Source organism: Scyliorhinus torazame, chromosome 4 (genome assembly GCF_047496885.1).
Source record: "Scyliorhinus torazame isolate Kashiwa2021f chromosome 4, sScyTor2.1, whole genome shotgun sequence".
Taxonomy (NCBI): domain Eukaryota; kingdom Metazoa; phylum Chordata; class Chondrichthyes; order Carcharhiniformes; family Scyliorhinidae; genus Scyliorhinus; species Scyliorhinus torazame.
This window is the reverse complement of record NC_092710.1, coordinates 308,038,440-308,056,694: the sequence shown is the minus strand read 5'-3', so window position 1 is coordinate 308,056,694 and position 18,255 is coordinate 308,038,440. Positions and strand designations below refer to the sequence as shown.

General features: G+C 46.6%; 1 protein-coding gene across 2 annotated transcripts in view; it reads left to right on the top strand.

The window, feature by feature from the left end:
* thumpd2 (THUMP domain containing 2) overlaps positions 1–5,937 on the top strand; it is an 83,491-nt gene extending 77,554 nt beyond the window's left edge. For both annotated transcript variants that reach the window (XM_072500051.1, XM_072500050.1), the window contains exon 10: positions 4,048–5,937. In XM_072500051.1, coding sequence (XP_072356152.1) covers positions 4,048–4,369 — 322 coding nt within the window. In that variant the 3' untranslated portion in view covers positions 4,370–5,937. The remainder of the gene's footprint in view (positions 1–4,047) is intronic.
* Positions 5,938–18,255: the final 12,318 nt, after the last annotated feature.

The window sequence follows — 18,255 nt, the reverse complement described above, 5'->3', positions numbered from 1 at the left end:
AGCATCTGCCTGTAGAATCTTTCAACATGTACCTGTCCATTCATCCAGCAAGAATGACATGGCTGCCTAAATCTGGGAAACTAGTTTGTAAGGATGTCGTCTATCGCAGTGGTTTAGCTGGTCCAAGTAAAGTCTGAGATTTCTGATAAATCAAGAACAAAGTTATTTTTGACACAAAACTCATCTTTGGGTCATTTCATAGAATCTACAGTGTAGAAGGAGGCCATTCGGCCCATCGGGCCTGCCCCGGCCCTGGGAAAGAGCACCCTATCCCAGTAACCCCACCCAACCTTTTTCGACACTAAGGGCAATTTAGCATGGCCAATCTACCTAACCTGCACGACTTTGGGCTGTGGGAGGAAATCGGAGCACCCGGAGGAAACCCACGCAGACACGGGGAGAACGTGCAGACTCCGCACAGACAGTGACCCAAGCCAATTCCGTTGGACCCTGGAGCTGTGAAGCAACAGTGCTAACCGCTGTGCTGCCCGGGAAGATGGTGTAATCCATCCTCAACCAGATAGGTTCACCAGCATTTTAATTGGAATATTCCATGATTCTGATGGATCCAAGATACATTGAGAATATTTTCTATATATCCCGGAACTGATGTTGAGTTTATTCATGTGATCTTTACAGATGGACCTTCTCACATGGATCTCCTTTGCATTTTTCACAGCTCTTAAAGATTCTTGTGGGTCAAAGAGAATTGCTCATTTATTCAAAAGGGGAGGGAGACAGAAAGCGGGAAACTACAGGCTAATTATGGAAAATGTTAGAAGCTATTAATAAAGATGTTTAAGCAGGGCATCATATCAGGCAGGGTCAACATGGTTTTGTGAAAGGGAAATCGCGTTTCACAAATTTATTGTAGTTATTTGAAAGAAACACGTGCTGTGGATGCAGGGGAACCAGTGGATGTACTTTACTTAGATTTCCAGAAGGCATTTGATAAAGTGTCACATCAAAGTTTATTATGGAAAATATAAGCTTATGATGTAGGGGCAACGTTTGGCATGGATAGAAGATTGGCTAGCTAACCAGAAGCAGAATTTGCATATATGGGCCATTTTCTGGTTGACAGAATGTAACAAGTGGTGTGCGACAGGGATTGTTACTAACTTTCTCCTTAGTTCAATTGCTCTGTTTTATTACCTTTGCTCTCGAGTCGCCAGGTATCTTTATGATACCGCCACGAGGTTCAAGTCCAAGTAATGACCAATAACCCAATACACCGATTAGTAAGATTCAAATCAAAGCACATTTATTGTACACCATAATCGCTACTCATGCACAAATTCTATGTCTAAGCTACTTCTACAACTAACAGGCGCATATACTTAGCTTCGGACTGGCCCACCAGGTCAGGGGAACAAATGGCCTTTCGTTCGGGTTCTGAGTCTGCGGGATTCGAAGTTGGTACGGATTGGTAGCTAGGAGCGCCTATCTCATAGCGAGCGTTGAATTAAGACTTACTTCTGTCAGCCACTGCGCCGGTCACGGTCAATGTTGGTTCGTGTTGCTGGGTGACCCGGGCAGGACGAAGAGAGAGAGAGTTGAACTTGGGGCTTAACTTTTATAGTCCCCAGGGGCTTCCCGCCTTTCGGGGCAGACCCTGTACCTGGTCCCAAGTGATTGGACTTTGTCCCAATCGCTTGGTTCGATTTCTCCAATACTGGAGTGGTTCCCTGATTGATGGGCGGTCTTGAGGTGTTCGTTCACCTCCTTTGTGTTGACTCCTACTGGCGCCGGGGAGTCTGGCTTTGCTTTGTATGTCCCAAATGTTACTTATTCTTCCCGGGGATTGCTCATCAGTATGTAGATGGCTGCTACATTGTTATGCTGATGGTCGCAGGTGTCGATGTTGTCTGGCCTTTTGCAGAGTTAAATACACAGCAAACCTGCACCCTGCTGGTTTCTGTCTATGTTGGCTGACTTTCCCATCAGCCTTTGCCGTTTGCCATTTTAAATCGGGAGTTGGCCAATTTAGGTGGCTACAGGATCAATGCTGGGGCTTCAACGTTTTACAAATTAGATAAATTACTTGAATGAAGGGTCCGTGGTTGCAAAATTTGCTGATGACACAAAAGTAGGCCATTTCATAGGGCAGGTAAGAATCAACTGCATTATTTTGTGTCTGGAATTGCATGTAGACCGGACCGGGTAAGGACAGCAGATTTCCTCCCCTACTGGACACTAGTGAACCAGACTGGTTTTTACAACAATTGATGGTCACCATTACTAAGACTAGCTCATATTCCATGATTTATTAACTGAATTCCGATTCCACCAGCTGCCATGGTGGGATTTGAACCTATGTCCTCAGACCATTAGTCTGGGTCACTGGATTACGACTGGATTAGTGACATCACCACTACACCACCATCTCCCAGAACTCCCAACAAATTAATCAGACTGTACTACAGCCTACTCCAGCAAGTCTGTGAGTTGTCTTCAACTACTTCAAGAGCAAAACACATGCCATATGGGGTTTTACTCTCCTAATCACTATAATGAATAATCTGCTATTCCGTTGACTCCTTTGTTTCATATTGCTTTTTTATTTGGTGGTGCTAAAATCACAACTTCACCTTCTCTGCCACCAGAGATTTTGTTGGTGGTATTCCCCTTGATAGTGTTCCCCCAATGGTGCTAGTTAGATCCACGTCAGGATAGTGTGCGACTTGAAGGTGACAGTTTCCCCAGAACACTTGTGCTTTTGGTCGTCTTGATGATAAAAGTCATGAGGAATGGAGTGGTTGTTGAGTGCTGCATCCTGTAGCTTGTACATATCATAGCCACAGTGTGGAGATGCCGGCGTTGGACTGGGGTGAGCACAGTAAGAAGTCTTACAACACCAGGTTAAAGTCCAACAGGTTTGTTTTGAATCACTAGCTTTCGGAACACAGCTCCTTCCTCAGCTGAATGAAGAGGTGGGTTCCAGAAACATATATATAGACAAAGTCAAAGATGCAAGACGATACTTTGAATGCGAGTCTTTGCAGGTAATCAAGTCTTTACAGGTCCAGACAGAGCAACTGGAGAGAGGGATAATCACAGGTTAAAAAGGTGTGACTTGTCTCAAGGCAGGACAGTTGGTAGGATTTCGCAAGCCCAGGCCAGATGGTGGGGGGTGAATGTAATGCGACATGAATCCAAGGTCCCGGTTGAGGCCGTACTCATATGAGCGGAACTTGGCTATAAGTTTCCGCTCGGCGATTCTGCATTGTCGCGCATCCTGAAGGCCACCTTGGAGTACGCTTACCCGAAGATAAGAGGCTAAATGCTCTTGATGACTGCTGAAGTGTTCCCCGATGGAAGGGAACATTCCTGCCTGGCGATTGTCGCGCGATGTCCGTTCATCTGTTGTCGCAGATGCTGGACCTGTAAAGACTTATTTACCTTCTTACTGTGCATAACCACAGTGTTAGGGGTTTGAATGTGCCAACCAAACATGCTCCTCTGCCCTGGGTGACCCATGAGTGCTGCTGCAGATAGACCCATTGTTTTAATTCTTTCTTGAGATTGGTGTAACTGGCTGGCCCAGCATTTATTGCCCATCCCTAATTGCCCAAGAACTGAGTGGCTTGCTAGGCCATTTCCGAGGCATTTAAGAGTCAACCACATTGCCAGACCAGGTAAGGATGGCAGATTTCCTTCCCTAAAGGACATTAGTGAGCCAAATGGACTTACAACAACCGGCAATGGTTTCATGGTCATCTTCTGAACTCCAGATTTTTATTGAATTTAAATTTCACTATCTGCCATGATGGAGTTTGAACCTGGGTCCTCAGAGCATTATCCTGGGTCTCCGAATTACTAGTCCAACAACAATATAACTATGCCACCACCTCCCCGTTTAAGTTTAGTTAGCCGCAGGGTGGTAAAAGAAACTGAACTAGACTGGGATTCTGTTATGAACATACTGTGACCAAATGATCCTCAAATGTTTTTTAATTCTAAATCCCTCCTCAAAGCTTTGCTGAAATTCAATATGGTTCTAGAGTAAATTCTCTTAATATCTGTGGTCACTTTTCTTTTCAATAGGGTGCTTCAAGTCAATGGGACCCTTGTACTACTACTTAGCCAAGAACTCTCGCTAGATATACAGCAATGGCAGAAACCAAAGAGCCACCCAAGTGATAAAGGAAAACTTAATGCCCAACAGAATACAGATACAACACCAGTGGGACCAAGTACACATCTAGCTGAAAACGTTGACATGGAGCACATGTCAGTCACTGAAAACGAGCAGTCTGAAGTTAAAAGGGAGGTTTTGGCATCTTTAGTATCAACAGGTATCTTTCAAGTGAGTCTTGGTGTAACAGAAGCTTCAATACACAGGTTCAAGAAAATTTCAATAACATGAATGAATGTGTTGCCATTCACTGAGTAGGTGTTCAGTCTATCATGGACTGCAAGAATTCAAAGCAAGAGCACATTTTCAGAAAGATAAAATTAATAAAGTATTGCTGAAAAGAGAATAGCCAATAGCTACACCAACAACCAATTTAAGATAATTGATCGAGCTTGTAACATGGCTCATTTATGTTTGCCAGAAGCGACATCCATTCCTACACTCGTTCTCTGCAACAACAAAAAAAGGAATATATTCAAGCCTTGCACCCTTTTTGAATTAACAGGGTACTTGGGGAATCTATTGTTCCCTGTTGCTTTCTCCAAGGCAACGCCTCGGCCAATTGGAGTTGTGTTGGAACCAGTCAGCTCTGTCTTCTGTAGTACAAATGGTGATAATTGAAATTCGTCATTCTTGGGTTTGTCCTGATGAATGAAAGATGAAAAGCTTCAGCAACACACCACACTTTTCAGCAGTATTTAAGTTCTGTACTACCAAGCAATTGTTAATTACTTTGATCCAGACACACAGTCTTTGCCCAGTTTTAATTCTGGGTAAATGGAGAGCCTTTGGCTGACTGGCCAGCTCATCACCATGAAACCTGGGTCAATATAACTCTTGTTTAAATAGGTTGATGGCACATGTCGACCAAAATCCCAACACCAATGATCAATGGCCTGCAGGCAACTGCAGCAGGAAGCTGCAGCTGGGGCTTTGTGAGGACAGTCCCTGATCAGATAGTGAAATGAATCGGGGTGGGATGGCTAAAGGATCACAGTTTGGGGAGTGAAACGTAGTGCAGGGAAAGTCCTTGGTTTCCTTGTATGATCCCGACCATGAAAGCTCCTCGTAGTTCACGTGGAAGCCTTAAATCAGTTACCTTCTTGGCCCTCTTCTGGGCCTGCTGCACCCTGATGATGCCAGCAGGAGGATCTCAGAACATTAAGATGATGGAGCTATAGTTAGTGATGGTAGAGACTCCAATGTGCTTTCCATCACATGGCTGACCAGGAATCTCTGCCACACTTGCTGCCTGTCAGAGGCTTGTGTTGGAAGAACTTGCAGGTTAATACTCAACCTGTTTGGCCGCTTTATGAACACCTCTTACTTGGTTGTTGAGTCCCAGGGTGAGACTTGGACCCAGAACTTATGGCTCAGAGGCAGGGACACTAACCTCTGCACCGCAAGACCTCCTGCAACTGTTAAGCTGCAAATTGGCCCAGTAAGAGTCTGACATTTTCCTTCACCTGCTGGCAGTGCCACAGGGTAAAGAATGCCTTAGAATATTGATAGGAACTGGCCTGGAGTCTCTGGAACATGGAACAGTAATGATAACCTGAATAAAATATGAGAAAACTGAAGCAGTGAAAGTTTTATCAAACACTTAGGATTTCTGTTTGAATTATGTGAAAATGTATTGAATAAGCCTTTTAAATCATTTATACTTGTTGGCTGGGCAATGTGATCACAATTGTATCATTGGTATTTTCAGTTAAAGCCAAAAGTGTACAAATTAACACAGTTTTACTGTTTGCACAATTGTAAATTGATGCTTTAGAAATGAAGGTACAAAGATTTTACCATACAGTCTTGTCATTTTCTTTCTCATTTACAGATAAGCTATGTTGTGACGAGCACAAAAGCACCCAAGTAGCGCCCAGTAACTAATATCTGTAAAATCAGGTTGGGTGCAGCATGTATTGCTGCCTTAAGGGCGAAAAGTCAGATTTAATATTTTCTGGTACTGTGCATATGGTGGGAGCATACTCTATATTCAATCAATCTTTGTGCTAGTAGCACTCAGTACAGCCTGCAAAGTAGCAAATGCACACTTCATGAAAATATATTAATAGTTTTAATCTATTGTAGTTTTATTGCGAGAACAACATCGTTTACCACCAGGAATGTTTCCTTCTCATCATTATGGTCATGTGTTCAGTTATTCAAATTCCTGTCTGTGTCTACATTGTTTGAGAAGGTGACTGAACAGGTAGACGAGGGTAGAGCAGTTGATGTGGTGTATATGGATTTCAGCAAAGCGTTTGATAAGGTTCCCCACGGTAGGCTATTGCAAAAAATACGGAGGCTGGGGATTGAGGGTGATTTAGAGATGTGGATCAGAAATTGGCTAGCTGAAAGAAGACAGAGGGTGGTGGTTGATGGGAAATGTTCAGAATGGAGTACAGTCACAAGTGGAGTACCACAAGGATCTGTTCTGGGGCCGTTGCTGTTTGTCATTTTTATCAATGACCTAGAGGAAGGCGCAGAAGGGTGGGTGAGTAAATTTGCAGACGATACTAAAGTCGGTGGTGTTGTCGATAGTGTGGAAGGATGTAGCAGGTTACAGAGGGATATAGATAAGCTGCAGAGCTGGGCTGAGAGGTGGCAAATGGAGTTTAATGTAGAGAAGTGTGAGGTGATTCACTTTGGAAGGAATAACAGGAATGCGGAATATTTGGCTAATGGTAAAGTTCTTGAAAGTGTGGATGAGCAGAGGGATCTAGGTGTCCATGTACATAGATCCCTGAAAGTTGCCACCCAGGTTGATAGGGTTGTGAAGAAGGCCTATGGAGTGTTGGCCTTTATTGGTAGAGGGATTGAGTTCCGGAGTCGGGAGGTCATGTTGCAGCTGTACAGAACTCTGGTACGGCCGCATTTGGAGTATTGCGTACAGTTCTGGTCACCGCATTATAGGAAGGACGTGGAGGCTTTGGAGCGGGTGCAGAGGAGATTTACCAGGATGTTGCCTGGTATGGAGGGAAAATCTTATGAGGAAAGGCTGACGGACTTGAGGTTGTTTTCGTTGGAGAGAAGAAGGTTAAGAGGAGACTTAATAGAGGCATACAAAATGATCAGGGGGTTGGATAGGGTGGACAGTGAGAGCCTTCTCCCGCGGATGGATATGGCTGGCACGAGGGGACATAACTTTAAACTGAGGGGTAATAGATATAGGACAGAGGTCAGAGGTAGGTTCTTTACGCAAAGAGTAGTGAGGCCGTGGAATGCCCTACCTGCTACAGTCGTGAACTCGCCAACATTGAGGGCATTTAAAAGTTTATTGGATAAACATATGGATGATAATGGCATAGTGTAGGTTAGATGGCTTTTGTTTCGGTGCAACATCGTGGGCCGAAGGGCCTGTACTGCGCTGTATTGTTCTATGTTCTATGTTTATAACGCGTATGATGAAAGTGAATGTGTTATTTCCTTGTACATTTGACTTGTGCAGAAAACTTGTTGAAAAACATTTAGGATCTTCCACCTATCAGAGCAAATTATCCAAGGCTTGAATATAGCTTCTTCCAACATTAAGAGTCTCTAGTTCCACTGCTATATTGGTACATCCATGGACACAGCTCCAGAATGGCACAGAAAACATATGCAATGTGTAGATGCCATTCAAATTGGTGGAACGGATTAAGATTTTAAATCTAGTGTGACGGGTTATTTTTGTTTCTCTGTTGGGCATAGCAGGCAAACCGCCAAGTGCACCTCAAGACTCCTCTTTATCAATCTTATTGTTCAAGAAGATTTGCACTTGATTGCTGTTTAGGAGGCATCTGATCACAGGAACTTCAGTGATCATTCACGTCCGGGACTGTTATCCAGGAAACAACTTCTGTTCTTTCAGTGAGAAGCAATGATTTCCAGGAGAACAAGGCATTCACTATAGATCCCATGGAGAAATCAGCTAAAAGCAAAAAGGTACCACGGCCTGGCTACCTCAGCAACCATACTCTGTTCCTTCGCTCCAGCTTTACTTCCAGGAAAGTGTGCGGCAAAAATGGGATGGTAATCAAAGTGTATGTGAAGAATGTTGGTAGCAACCAATGAGCGGTGCCATCTCCAGCACCAGCCACTTGTTTTAGAATGGGGTGACTGATTTGTAGCTAACTGTACCAGCGACCCAATCTGCAGATTAGAGGATGGAAATGTACAGTGCATGAGATGGTACTTCACAGAGGATGTGGCATTTCCTGACTTCCGCAATGGTTAATTGGTCCCTTGGACTGCAGACCACAGTTATCTTCACATCTGGTACCAACAACTTCCTTATTTGCAAATGGTTTGCAAAAACGTTTTTGGTCATCTGCTCTAATAGCTCCGCATGTGGATACGTGTTAAAATTTTCTTGATAACAATGTGTGTTTTGGAATTGTTATGGGCGAGGTGTTTTCAGAACCCCAAAATGTATCATGGAGTTCAACCAACCTCCCCCTTTAATAGATTTGTTGCTTTTCCTAGCACACGGCTTTTTCCCTAGGTGTGGGATTACAATTATGGACACGTGGGTTTTTAAACACAAAACACTGTTTATTCCATGAACTCAACTTAACATCTTAAATAAACATTGGATCTCTTAACACCCCTTACTTCAAAGATAACTCAGAAAATATTGCAACAGTAAATAATTCCTCAAAATGTTCCTTCAAACTTCCAAGAGACTTAACACCTTTAAACAAAATCACATCAGGTTAAAGGCTTCCCTATTATAAGTTTAAAATCACCCAAATGATCCAGAGATATTCTTTCATGGCAGATATCTAGTTCACTGCAAAACACAGACACACACCCAGCTCTTTTCAAAACTGACTTTCTACTTTTAAACTGCTCTCAGCAAAACCAGCCAGGCACTTTTTAACTGAAACTTCCAAAATGGCTGAACTGAGCTGAGCTCCACCCACTCTATGACATCACTGTTTTCTTAAAGGTACTCTCACATGACACCTCCTCCCAAAGAAGAAAAAAACCCCATCAACTTCGAGATGGTTTCATTTTTCACTTTTGCACCATCCACTAAGAAATGTACACAGTAAATATACCTTTCCGTTTTTAAAAAAAAAACAACACACGCAAACAGGTATAATAATATAGTCCATTTTTCTTTGTTCTTCTTCCTCCAACCGAAATCCTTCTCGATTGACAGCCTCTTTGAACAAAGTCTCTGCACGATCCATCCATTCCTCTACTCGGCGTTTCTCTTCAGAATCAGATACTTTAGTTCAATCTGACCACAGATTCCCTTGCAATTCTCCAATACAGGAGCATTGGTGATCACAGCTTTCAGGCAGTCAAATGCCTGTTGAAAGTTCGCAGTCCATTGACATTTTTTTAGGTTTCTTTAGCAAGTCCAGTGGAGTAATCACGCCACAAAACCTTTGCACTACTGTTCGATCAAAGCCGTTCATGCTAAGAAATTGCATTATTTCCCTTCGTCTTGATGATATCGGAAACTCCTCCAGGAAAGTGATTTGGGCTTCTCCAAATTCACTTTCGGCTAGGTTCATCACCAAACCCGCCGCCTGAAGTCGATCGAAGACCTCCATACGATGTTTTAAATGTTCTTTCCATGTCTGAAAATTGGAAGGAAAAGCAGATTGTCCCAATTTCTCAATGCAATCCTTCAAACGCGGGATAGGATAAGAGTCCGTTCTTGTAACTGCATTCAACTTAGTCCACACACAACCGTTGGGAACCACCTGGTTTAGGTACCATCACTATGGGTGAGCTCCATTGGCTGCAACCCACTTCAATTATGCCATTCTTCAGCATACTCTCAATCTCTCTGTTAACCTGTGCCAATTTCAAAGGATTAAGTCTATATGGATGTTGTTTGATAGGAACAGCATTTCCCACATCTACATCATGTATAGCCATTTTAGTACTTCCCAATTTGTCTCTACAAACTTGCCCATGTGATATCAATAACTCTTTCAGGTCAGTTTGTTTTTCCTATGGAAGGTAACAACAATTCATCCCAATTTTTAAGAACATCCTCATTTTCCAGTTTAATTTGAGGTATGTCACATTCAGTCATCTGGATTTGGTTCGTCACTTTGAGTTAGAATCATTAAAACCTCCTCCTTTTGCTCTCCTTCCCTTTCAAAGTCCCTTTTCAGTATATTCACACGACGCACTCGGTGAGTCTTCCTTCTATCTGGTGTTTTTACCACATAATTCACCTCACTTAATTTCCTTTCAATCTGATACTGTCCACAAAACCTAGCTTTTAAAGGCTCACCTACCACTGGTAACAACACAAACTTTATCCCCACTGGCAAAACTACGAACTTTGGATTTCTTGTCCGCTACCCGTTTCATCACAACTTTGTGCAACTTTCAAATGTTGTCTAGCCAATTCACCTCTATTTAATCGTTCCCTAAAATTTGACACGTAATCCAATAGTGTAATTTCCGATTTCTCACCCACCAATTTTTCCTCAATCAATTTAAGTGGTCCTCTTACCTCATGACCAAAAATTTGTTCAAAAGGACTAAATTTGGTAGACTCATTAGGTGCATCCCTAATTGTAAACAATACGAATGGGATTCCTTTATCCCAATCCTCTGGATAATCTTGACAATACGCCCTCAACATTGTCTTTAATGTCTGATGCCACCTTTCTAACGCTCCCTGCGATTCTGGATGGTACGCAGTTAATTTAAATTGTTTTATTCCTAAACTATCCATAATTTCTTTGAATAACTTTGAAGTAAAATTTGTTCCTTGATCCGATTGAATTTCTGTGGGTAGTCCATATATTGTAAAGAATTTAAGTAACTCCTCCACAATCCTTTTAGCTCTAATATTATGTACTGGAATGGCCTCTGGAAACCTAGTAGACACATCTATTACAGTCAAAAGATATTGATTCCTACTTTTTGTTTTAGGAAGCGGTCCTACACAATCGATTAGGACCCTTGTAAAAGGTTCCTCAAATGCTGGAATGGGTATTAGGGGCGCTGGTTTTATCACTGCTTGAAGTTTCCCGATCACTTGACATGTATGACATGATTTTTTTTAAAAAATATATTGAAGTTTTTTAACACAATTTTTCACCCTTACAAATAATAACCCCCCCACCGTAACAAAATAGAAAGAAAACGCACATAGCAAGATATATACATGGTAAAACGATATGTTACAGAGCTTTGTATACTGGCTCCCTCCCTCCCAAGGGCATCTGCCCACGTCCCCTCCTCGATCTCCTCTCGCAACTCCTCCTCCCACTTACCTTTCAGCTCCTCCACCGAGGCCTCCTCCTCCTCCTGCATCACCTGGTATGTTGCCGAGATCATCCCCTCTCCAACCCACCCCCCCCCCCCACCCCCGAGAGCACCCTGTCCTGTACCGTGCATGGCAGCAGCCGCGGGAATTCCACCACCTGCCGCCTTGCAAACACCCTTACCTGTAGATACCTAAAGGTGTTCCCCGGGGGAGCCCGTACTTCTCCAGCTCACCCAGGCTCGCAAACTTCCCATCTACAAACAGGTCCCCCAACCTTCTTATCCCTGCCCTGTGCCACCCCGAGAACCCTCCATCTATTCTCCCTGGGACAAACCGGTGGTTCCCCCGTATCGGGGTCCAAACCGAGGCCCCCACTTTCCCCTGTGCGCCTCCATTGCTCCCAGATTTTGAGGGTAGCTGCCACCACTGGGCTCGTGGTATACTTCATTGGAGGCAGCGGTGCCGTTGCCAGTGCCTCCAGACTCGTACCCTCACAAGACGCCGTCTCCAGCCTCTTCCATGCAGCCCCCTCCATCACCCACTTGCGCACCATCGCTGCATTGGCAGCCCAGTAGTACCCATAGAGGTTGGGCAGCGCCAGCCCCCCCCCTATCCTACTCCGCTCCAGGAACACCCTTCTCACCCTCAGAGTCCCTCGCGCCCACACAAACCCCGTTATGCTCCTGTTGACCCGCCTAAAGAAGGCCTTCGGGATAAGAATGGGGAGGCACTGGAACAGGAACAAAAACCTTGGGAGCACCATCATCTTGACTGACTGCACCCTACCCGCCAGGGACAGCGGCAACGCATCCCACCTCTTAAACTCCTCCTCCATTTGCTCCACCAGCCTCGTGAAATTAAGTCTATGCAGGGCTCCCCAGCTCCTGGCCACTTGGACCCCCAAAATACTTGAAGCTCCTCTCCGCCCTTTTTAGTGGGAGCTCGCCAATCCCCCTCTCCTGGTCCCCTGGGTGAACCACGATCCTTGCTCTTCCCCATGTTGAGCTTGTACCCTGAAAAATCCCCGAACTCCCTGAGGATCCTCATTACCTCCGGCATTCCCCCCACCTGGTCCGCCACATATAGCAGCAAGTCGTTCGCATAGAGCGACACCAACGCTCCTCCCCGCCTCACACCAACGCCTTCCAGTTCCTCGTCTCCCTCCCTCAGTTCCATAGCCAGGAGTTCAGTCGCCAGTGCGAAGAGCAGGGGGGACAGGGGACACCCCTGCCTCATCCCTCAATGCAACCAAAAGTACTCAGACCTCTTGTTCGTGGCCACACTCTCCATCGGGACCTCGTACAACAGCCTAACCCACCTGACGAACCCCTTCCCAAACCCAATCCTCTTCAGCACCTCCCACAAGTACCCCCACTCTACCCTATCGAAGGCCTTCTCAGCGTCCATCGCCACCACTATCTCCGCCTCCCCCTCCCTCGCCGGCATCATAACGTTCAGGAGCCTCCGCACATTTGCGTTTAACTGCCTCCCTTTCACGAACCCCGTCTGGTCTTCGTGGATAACCTGCGGCACCCAATCCTCAATTCTCGTGGCTAAGACCTTCGCCAGCACCTTGGCATTTACATGTAACAACAAAATTGGCCTGTAAAACCCACAATGCAGGGGATCCTTGTCCCGCTTCAGGATCAAGGAGATCAGTGCCCGGGACATCGTCGGGGGCAAAGCCTCCCCTCCCTTGCGTCATTGAAGGTCCTAATCAGCAACAGGCCCAACAGGTCCACATATTTTTTGTAGTGTTCGACCGGGAAACCGTCTGGTCCCGGTGCCTTCCCCGCCTGCATGCTCCCAATAGCTTTGGCCAGCTCCTCCAGCCCAATCGGGGCCCCTAATCCCACCACCAGTCCCTCCTCCACTTTCGGGAACTTCAATTGGTCCAGAAAGCGGCCCATCCCTCCCTCCTCCAGTGGGGGCTTGAACCGATACAATTCCTCATAAAAGTCCCTGAAGACCCCATTGATGCCAGCCCCACTCCGCACCACACTCCCTCCCCTATCCTTAACTCCCCCGATCTCCCTAGCCAGCATCCGGCTTGCCTTTTCCCCATATTCATAAACCCCCCCCTGGGCCTTCCTCCACTGCGCCTCCGCCTTCATGGTGGTCAACAGGTCGAATTCGGCCTGGAGGCTACGCCTCTCCCTCAACAGTCCCTCTTCCATCACCTCCGCATACCTCCTGTCTACCCTCACCATCTCCCCCACCAGCCTCTCCCTGTCCCTCTGCTCTCTCCTGTCCTTGTGGGCCCTAATGGAGATCAGCTCTCCCCTAACCACTGCCTTCAGCGCCTCCCATACCATCCCCACTTGGACCTCCCCGTTATCGTTGGCCTCCAGGTATCTCTCTGTGCTTCCTCGGACCCGCTCGCTCACCTCCTGATCCGCTAACAGCCCCACCTCCAAGCACCACAACGGGTGCTGGTGCCTCTCCTCCCCCAGCTCTAGGTCTACCCAATACGGGGCGTGATCCGAAATGGCTATCGCCAAGTACTCTGTATCCTCTACTCTCGCTATTAACGTCCTGCTCATAACAAAAAAGTCGATCCGGGAATAGGCCTTATGAACGTGCAAGAAGAATGAAAATTCCCTAGCCCCTGGCCTTGCAAATCTCCAAAGGTTCACCCCTCCCATCTGGTCCATAAACCCTCTCAGCACTTTAGCCGCCACCAGCCTCCTACCCGTCCTAGACCTGGAGCGATCCAGTGCCGGATCCAGCACCGTGTTAAAGTCCCCCCACTATCAGGCCCCCCACTTCCAAGTCCGGGATCCGACCCAACATGCGCCGCATAAAACCCACATCGCCCCAACTCGGGACGTACACGTTGACCAGCACCACCCTCTCCCCTTGCAGCTTACCACTTACCATTACGTACCTGCCGCCATTGTTTGTCACAATGCTCGACGCCTCGATCGACCCCCTCTTTCCCACCAGGATCGCCACCCGCCCCCCCCCCCCCCCCTCCTCGGCCAGCCACGCGCCCGCACCCCACGCCCCGTCCCAACCCCCTCTACTCGCTCCAGCTCACCCTTGACCATACCAGCAGCAACCCGGTTCACCCCCACCCCAGCAAGGACCCCTCCTAGCTGCTTTGCTCCCCCCATTGACACTCCCGCAAGTCAGCTGACTCCGGCCGCTCCCGCTTCGCCTTCGACTCCTCCCATTGTGGGACTTCCCCGCCACCTCCCTTACCCACCAGCAGGCTCTCCGCCTCCCCCTTCCACGCCAAGCGCGGGAAAAAACCCACGCTTTCCACCTGCCCGGCCCCACCTCCTCTGGCACAGCCCCTTTTACAGGCCCAGTCCCCTCACCCCCGACTCGGGCCACCCCCTCCCCCGTGGGGCCCCATCCCCCCTACCGGCCATCCACCCCCCCCCCTACCGGCCATCCACCCCCTACTCCGTTTACTTGCCCCCCTCCAAGAGCCCACCCGACAGACCCAACCAAAACAGTGCCCAACCCACCCTTACCACCCACATTGAATCAAAAACAAACAAGAACAAAGAACCCCCCCCTCAAAATATAACAACAACAATCCCTGACCATCCCCACGCCCGACCCTCCATCCTGACCCTCAGTTTGTGTCCAGGTTCTCGGCCTGAACAAAGGCCCACGCCTCCTCCGGGGACTCAAAATAATGGTGCCGGTCCTTGTAGGTGACCCACAGTCGCGCCGGCTGCAGCATGCCAAACTTCACCCCCTTCCTGTGCAGCACTGCCTACGCCCGGTTGTACCCGGCCCTCTTCTTCGCCACCTCCACGCTCCAGTCCTGATATATTTGAACCTCCGCATTCTCCCACCTGCTGCTCCTCTCCTTCTTGGCCCACCTGAGCATGCACTCCCGATCAGCGAACCGATGAAACCGCAACAGCACCGCCCGCGGCGGCTCGTTAGCCTTGGCCTCCTCGTCAGCACTCTATGGCCCCTTCCAGTTCCAGGAGCCCCTGGAATTACCCCGCATCCATCAGCGAGTTTAACATGGTGACCACATAGGCCCCCATGTCCGGCCCCTCCAGCCCCTCCAGGAGGCCCAGAATCCGCAGATTCTTCCGCCTCGACCGATTCTCCATCTCCTCGAACCGTTCCTGCCATTTCTTGTGGAGCGCCTCGTGAGCCTCCACCTTTACCGCTAGGCCCAAGATCTCGTCCTCGTTATCGGAGATCTTTTGTCGGACCTCGCGGATCGCCACCCCCTGGGCCGTCTGGGTCTCCAGCAGCTTATCAATAGAAGCCTTCATCGGCTCCAGCAGGTCCGCTTTGAGCTCCCTGAAGGAGCGCTGGATAACCTCCTGCTGCTCCTGTGCCCACTGCATCCACGCTGCCTGTTCCCCGCCTGCCGCCATCTTGCTCTTCTTCCCTCGCACTTTCTTTGGGTTCACGACCACTTTTATAGTCGCCCCGCTCCTGGTCCAAGCCATACACTCGGGGGAATGTTGCAGTCTTCTTCCCACACCGGGAAATGTCGAAAAAATTCCATTGGGGGCCCTGAAAAGAGCCCAAAAGTCCGTTCTAAGCGGGAGCTGCCAAACGTGCGACTTAGCTCTGCATAGCCGCAACCGGAAGTCTCTGGATTTTGTTTTTAATCTGAGGTACACTCTCTTTATTGTCTCCCATCAGATCACCTTTACCTTTACCACTTGAGTATTTCTCATGTCCCCAGTTTCTATCCCTCACAGGCTGAAACTGATGTCGGAAACCAATCTTTGATTTATGAACTAATTCATAATCATCTGCCATTTCCGCTGCTAATCTCGCAGTTTTAACCCTCTGTTCCTCCACACGAGTTCTCACTACAGCAGGAATTGAATTTTTAAACTCCTCCAAAAGTATAATTTCTCTGAGAGCTTCTTACGTTTGGTCTACTTTCAAAGCCCTTATCCACCTATCAAAATTACTTTAATGTATTTGTTGCTTTTCCTAGCACACGGCTTTTTCCCTAGGTGTGGGATTACAATTATGGACACATGGGTTTTTAAACACAAAACACTGTTTATTCCATGAACTCAACTTAACATCTTAAATAAACATTGGATCTCTTAACACCCCTTACTTCAAAGATAACTCAGAAAATATTACAACAGTAAATAATTCCTTAAAATGTTCCTTCAAACTTCCAAGAGACTTAACACCTTTAAACAAAATCACATCAGGTTAAAGGCTTCACTATTATAAGTTTAAATCACCCAAATGATCCAGAGATAGTCTTTCATGGCAGAGATCCAGCTCACTGCAAACACAGACACACACCCAGCTCTTTTCAAAACTGACTTTCTACTTTTAAACTGCTCTCAGCAAAACCAGCCAGGCACTTTTTAACTGAAACTTCCAAAATGGCTGAACTGAGCTGAGCTCCACCCATTCTATGACATCACTGTTTTCTTAAAGGTACATTGCTTAAACATCATGTGTTAAAGGTACCCTCACATGACAGAATGTTCATTATTGTAAAGGTGTGATTATAAATACAAGTTGATATTGCTCAGCCAGGTGTGAAAGGTTAAAACAAATTGTATTTTTTACAATCATTTTTGATCACTCCAATTCCTCCATTTGTAGAAAAATAGTGAAAAGCAATATTTTATGAATTATTTAATGATCTACAATTCTAACTTTTTTACAAGAAAATTGTATATATGTTACTGTGCAAGGCTCATTCCTTCATGAGGTGTTTCTCAACTGCTCGGAACGGTAGCACAGTGGTTAGCGCACAGTTGCTGCACAGCTCCAGGGTCCCAGGTTCGATTCCGGCTTGGGTCACTGTCTGTGCGGAGTCTGCACATCCTCCCCGTGTGTGCGTGGGTTTCCTCCGGGTGCTCCGGTTTCCTCCCACAGTCCAAAGACGTGGGGATTGGCCATGCTAAATTGCCCTTAGTGTCCAAAGGGGTTGCTGGGTTACGGGTATGGGGTGGAGTTCTGGGCTTAAATGAGGGTGCTCTTTCCAAGGGCCGGTGCAGGTTCGATGGGCTGAATGGCCTCTTTCTGCACTGTAAATTCTATGTAATCTATGCTCCTTATGCAATGAGCTGAAAAACCACTAGAGGTCACCAAACCCTGCTTTTTCTCTCAAATACATATCCATTCACTTCTAGCAGGCCGAGAATGCATCACAAGACAAAAAATGAAACCCAAAGATTTTGCACACAAGCTCTCACTTTGATGCTCACCTATGCAAAATCCCACAATTCTATCTTTCTTTTACTCCCCGATTTGATTTGGGTTTATTGTCACGCGTATTGAGGTACAGTGAAAAGTATTGTTCTGTGCACAATCCAGATAGATCGTTCCGTACGTGAAAAACATAAGACATACGATAAATACACAATGTAAATACATAGACATCAGGTGAAATATACAGAGTGTAATGCTACAACAGTGGAGAAGATGTGTGGAGAGATCAGTTCAGTCCATAAGAGGGTCATAATGTGGAGGTGCCAGCATTGGACTGGGTTGGGCACAGTAAGAAGTCTTACAACACCAGGTTAAAAGTCCAACAGGTTTGTTTCAAACACTAGCTTTCGGAGCACTGCTCCTTCCTCAGGTGAATGAAGAGGTGGGCTCCACAAACACATATATAGACAAATTCAATGATGCAAGATAATACCTTGAATTCGACTCTTTGCAGGTAATCAAGTCTTCACAGATCCAGACGGTGCCACTAGAGAGGGATGATCACAGGTTAAAGAACAGGCTTGAGCTGTGAAACTAACTGCAATATTTATAAACATCCAGGAATTAAGTACTTTCACTTCCTATTATTCTCAGCAGAAAGTGATTAACTGCTTTTGATGTGAAATAGAGGCTGGTGGCCTTCATTGAAAGATGACTTGAGTCCAACAGCAAGGATGTCTTACTACAGCTGTACAGGGCCTTGGTGAGA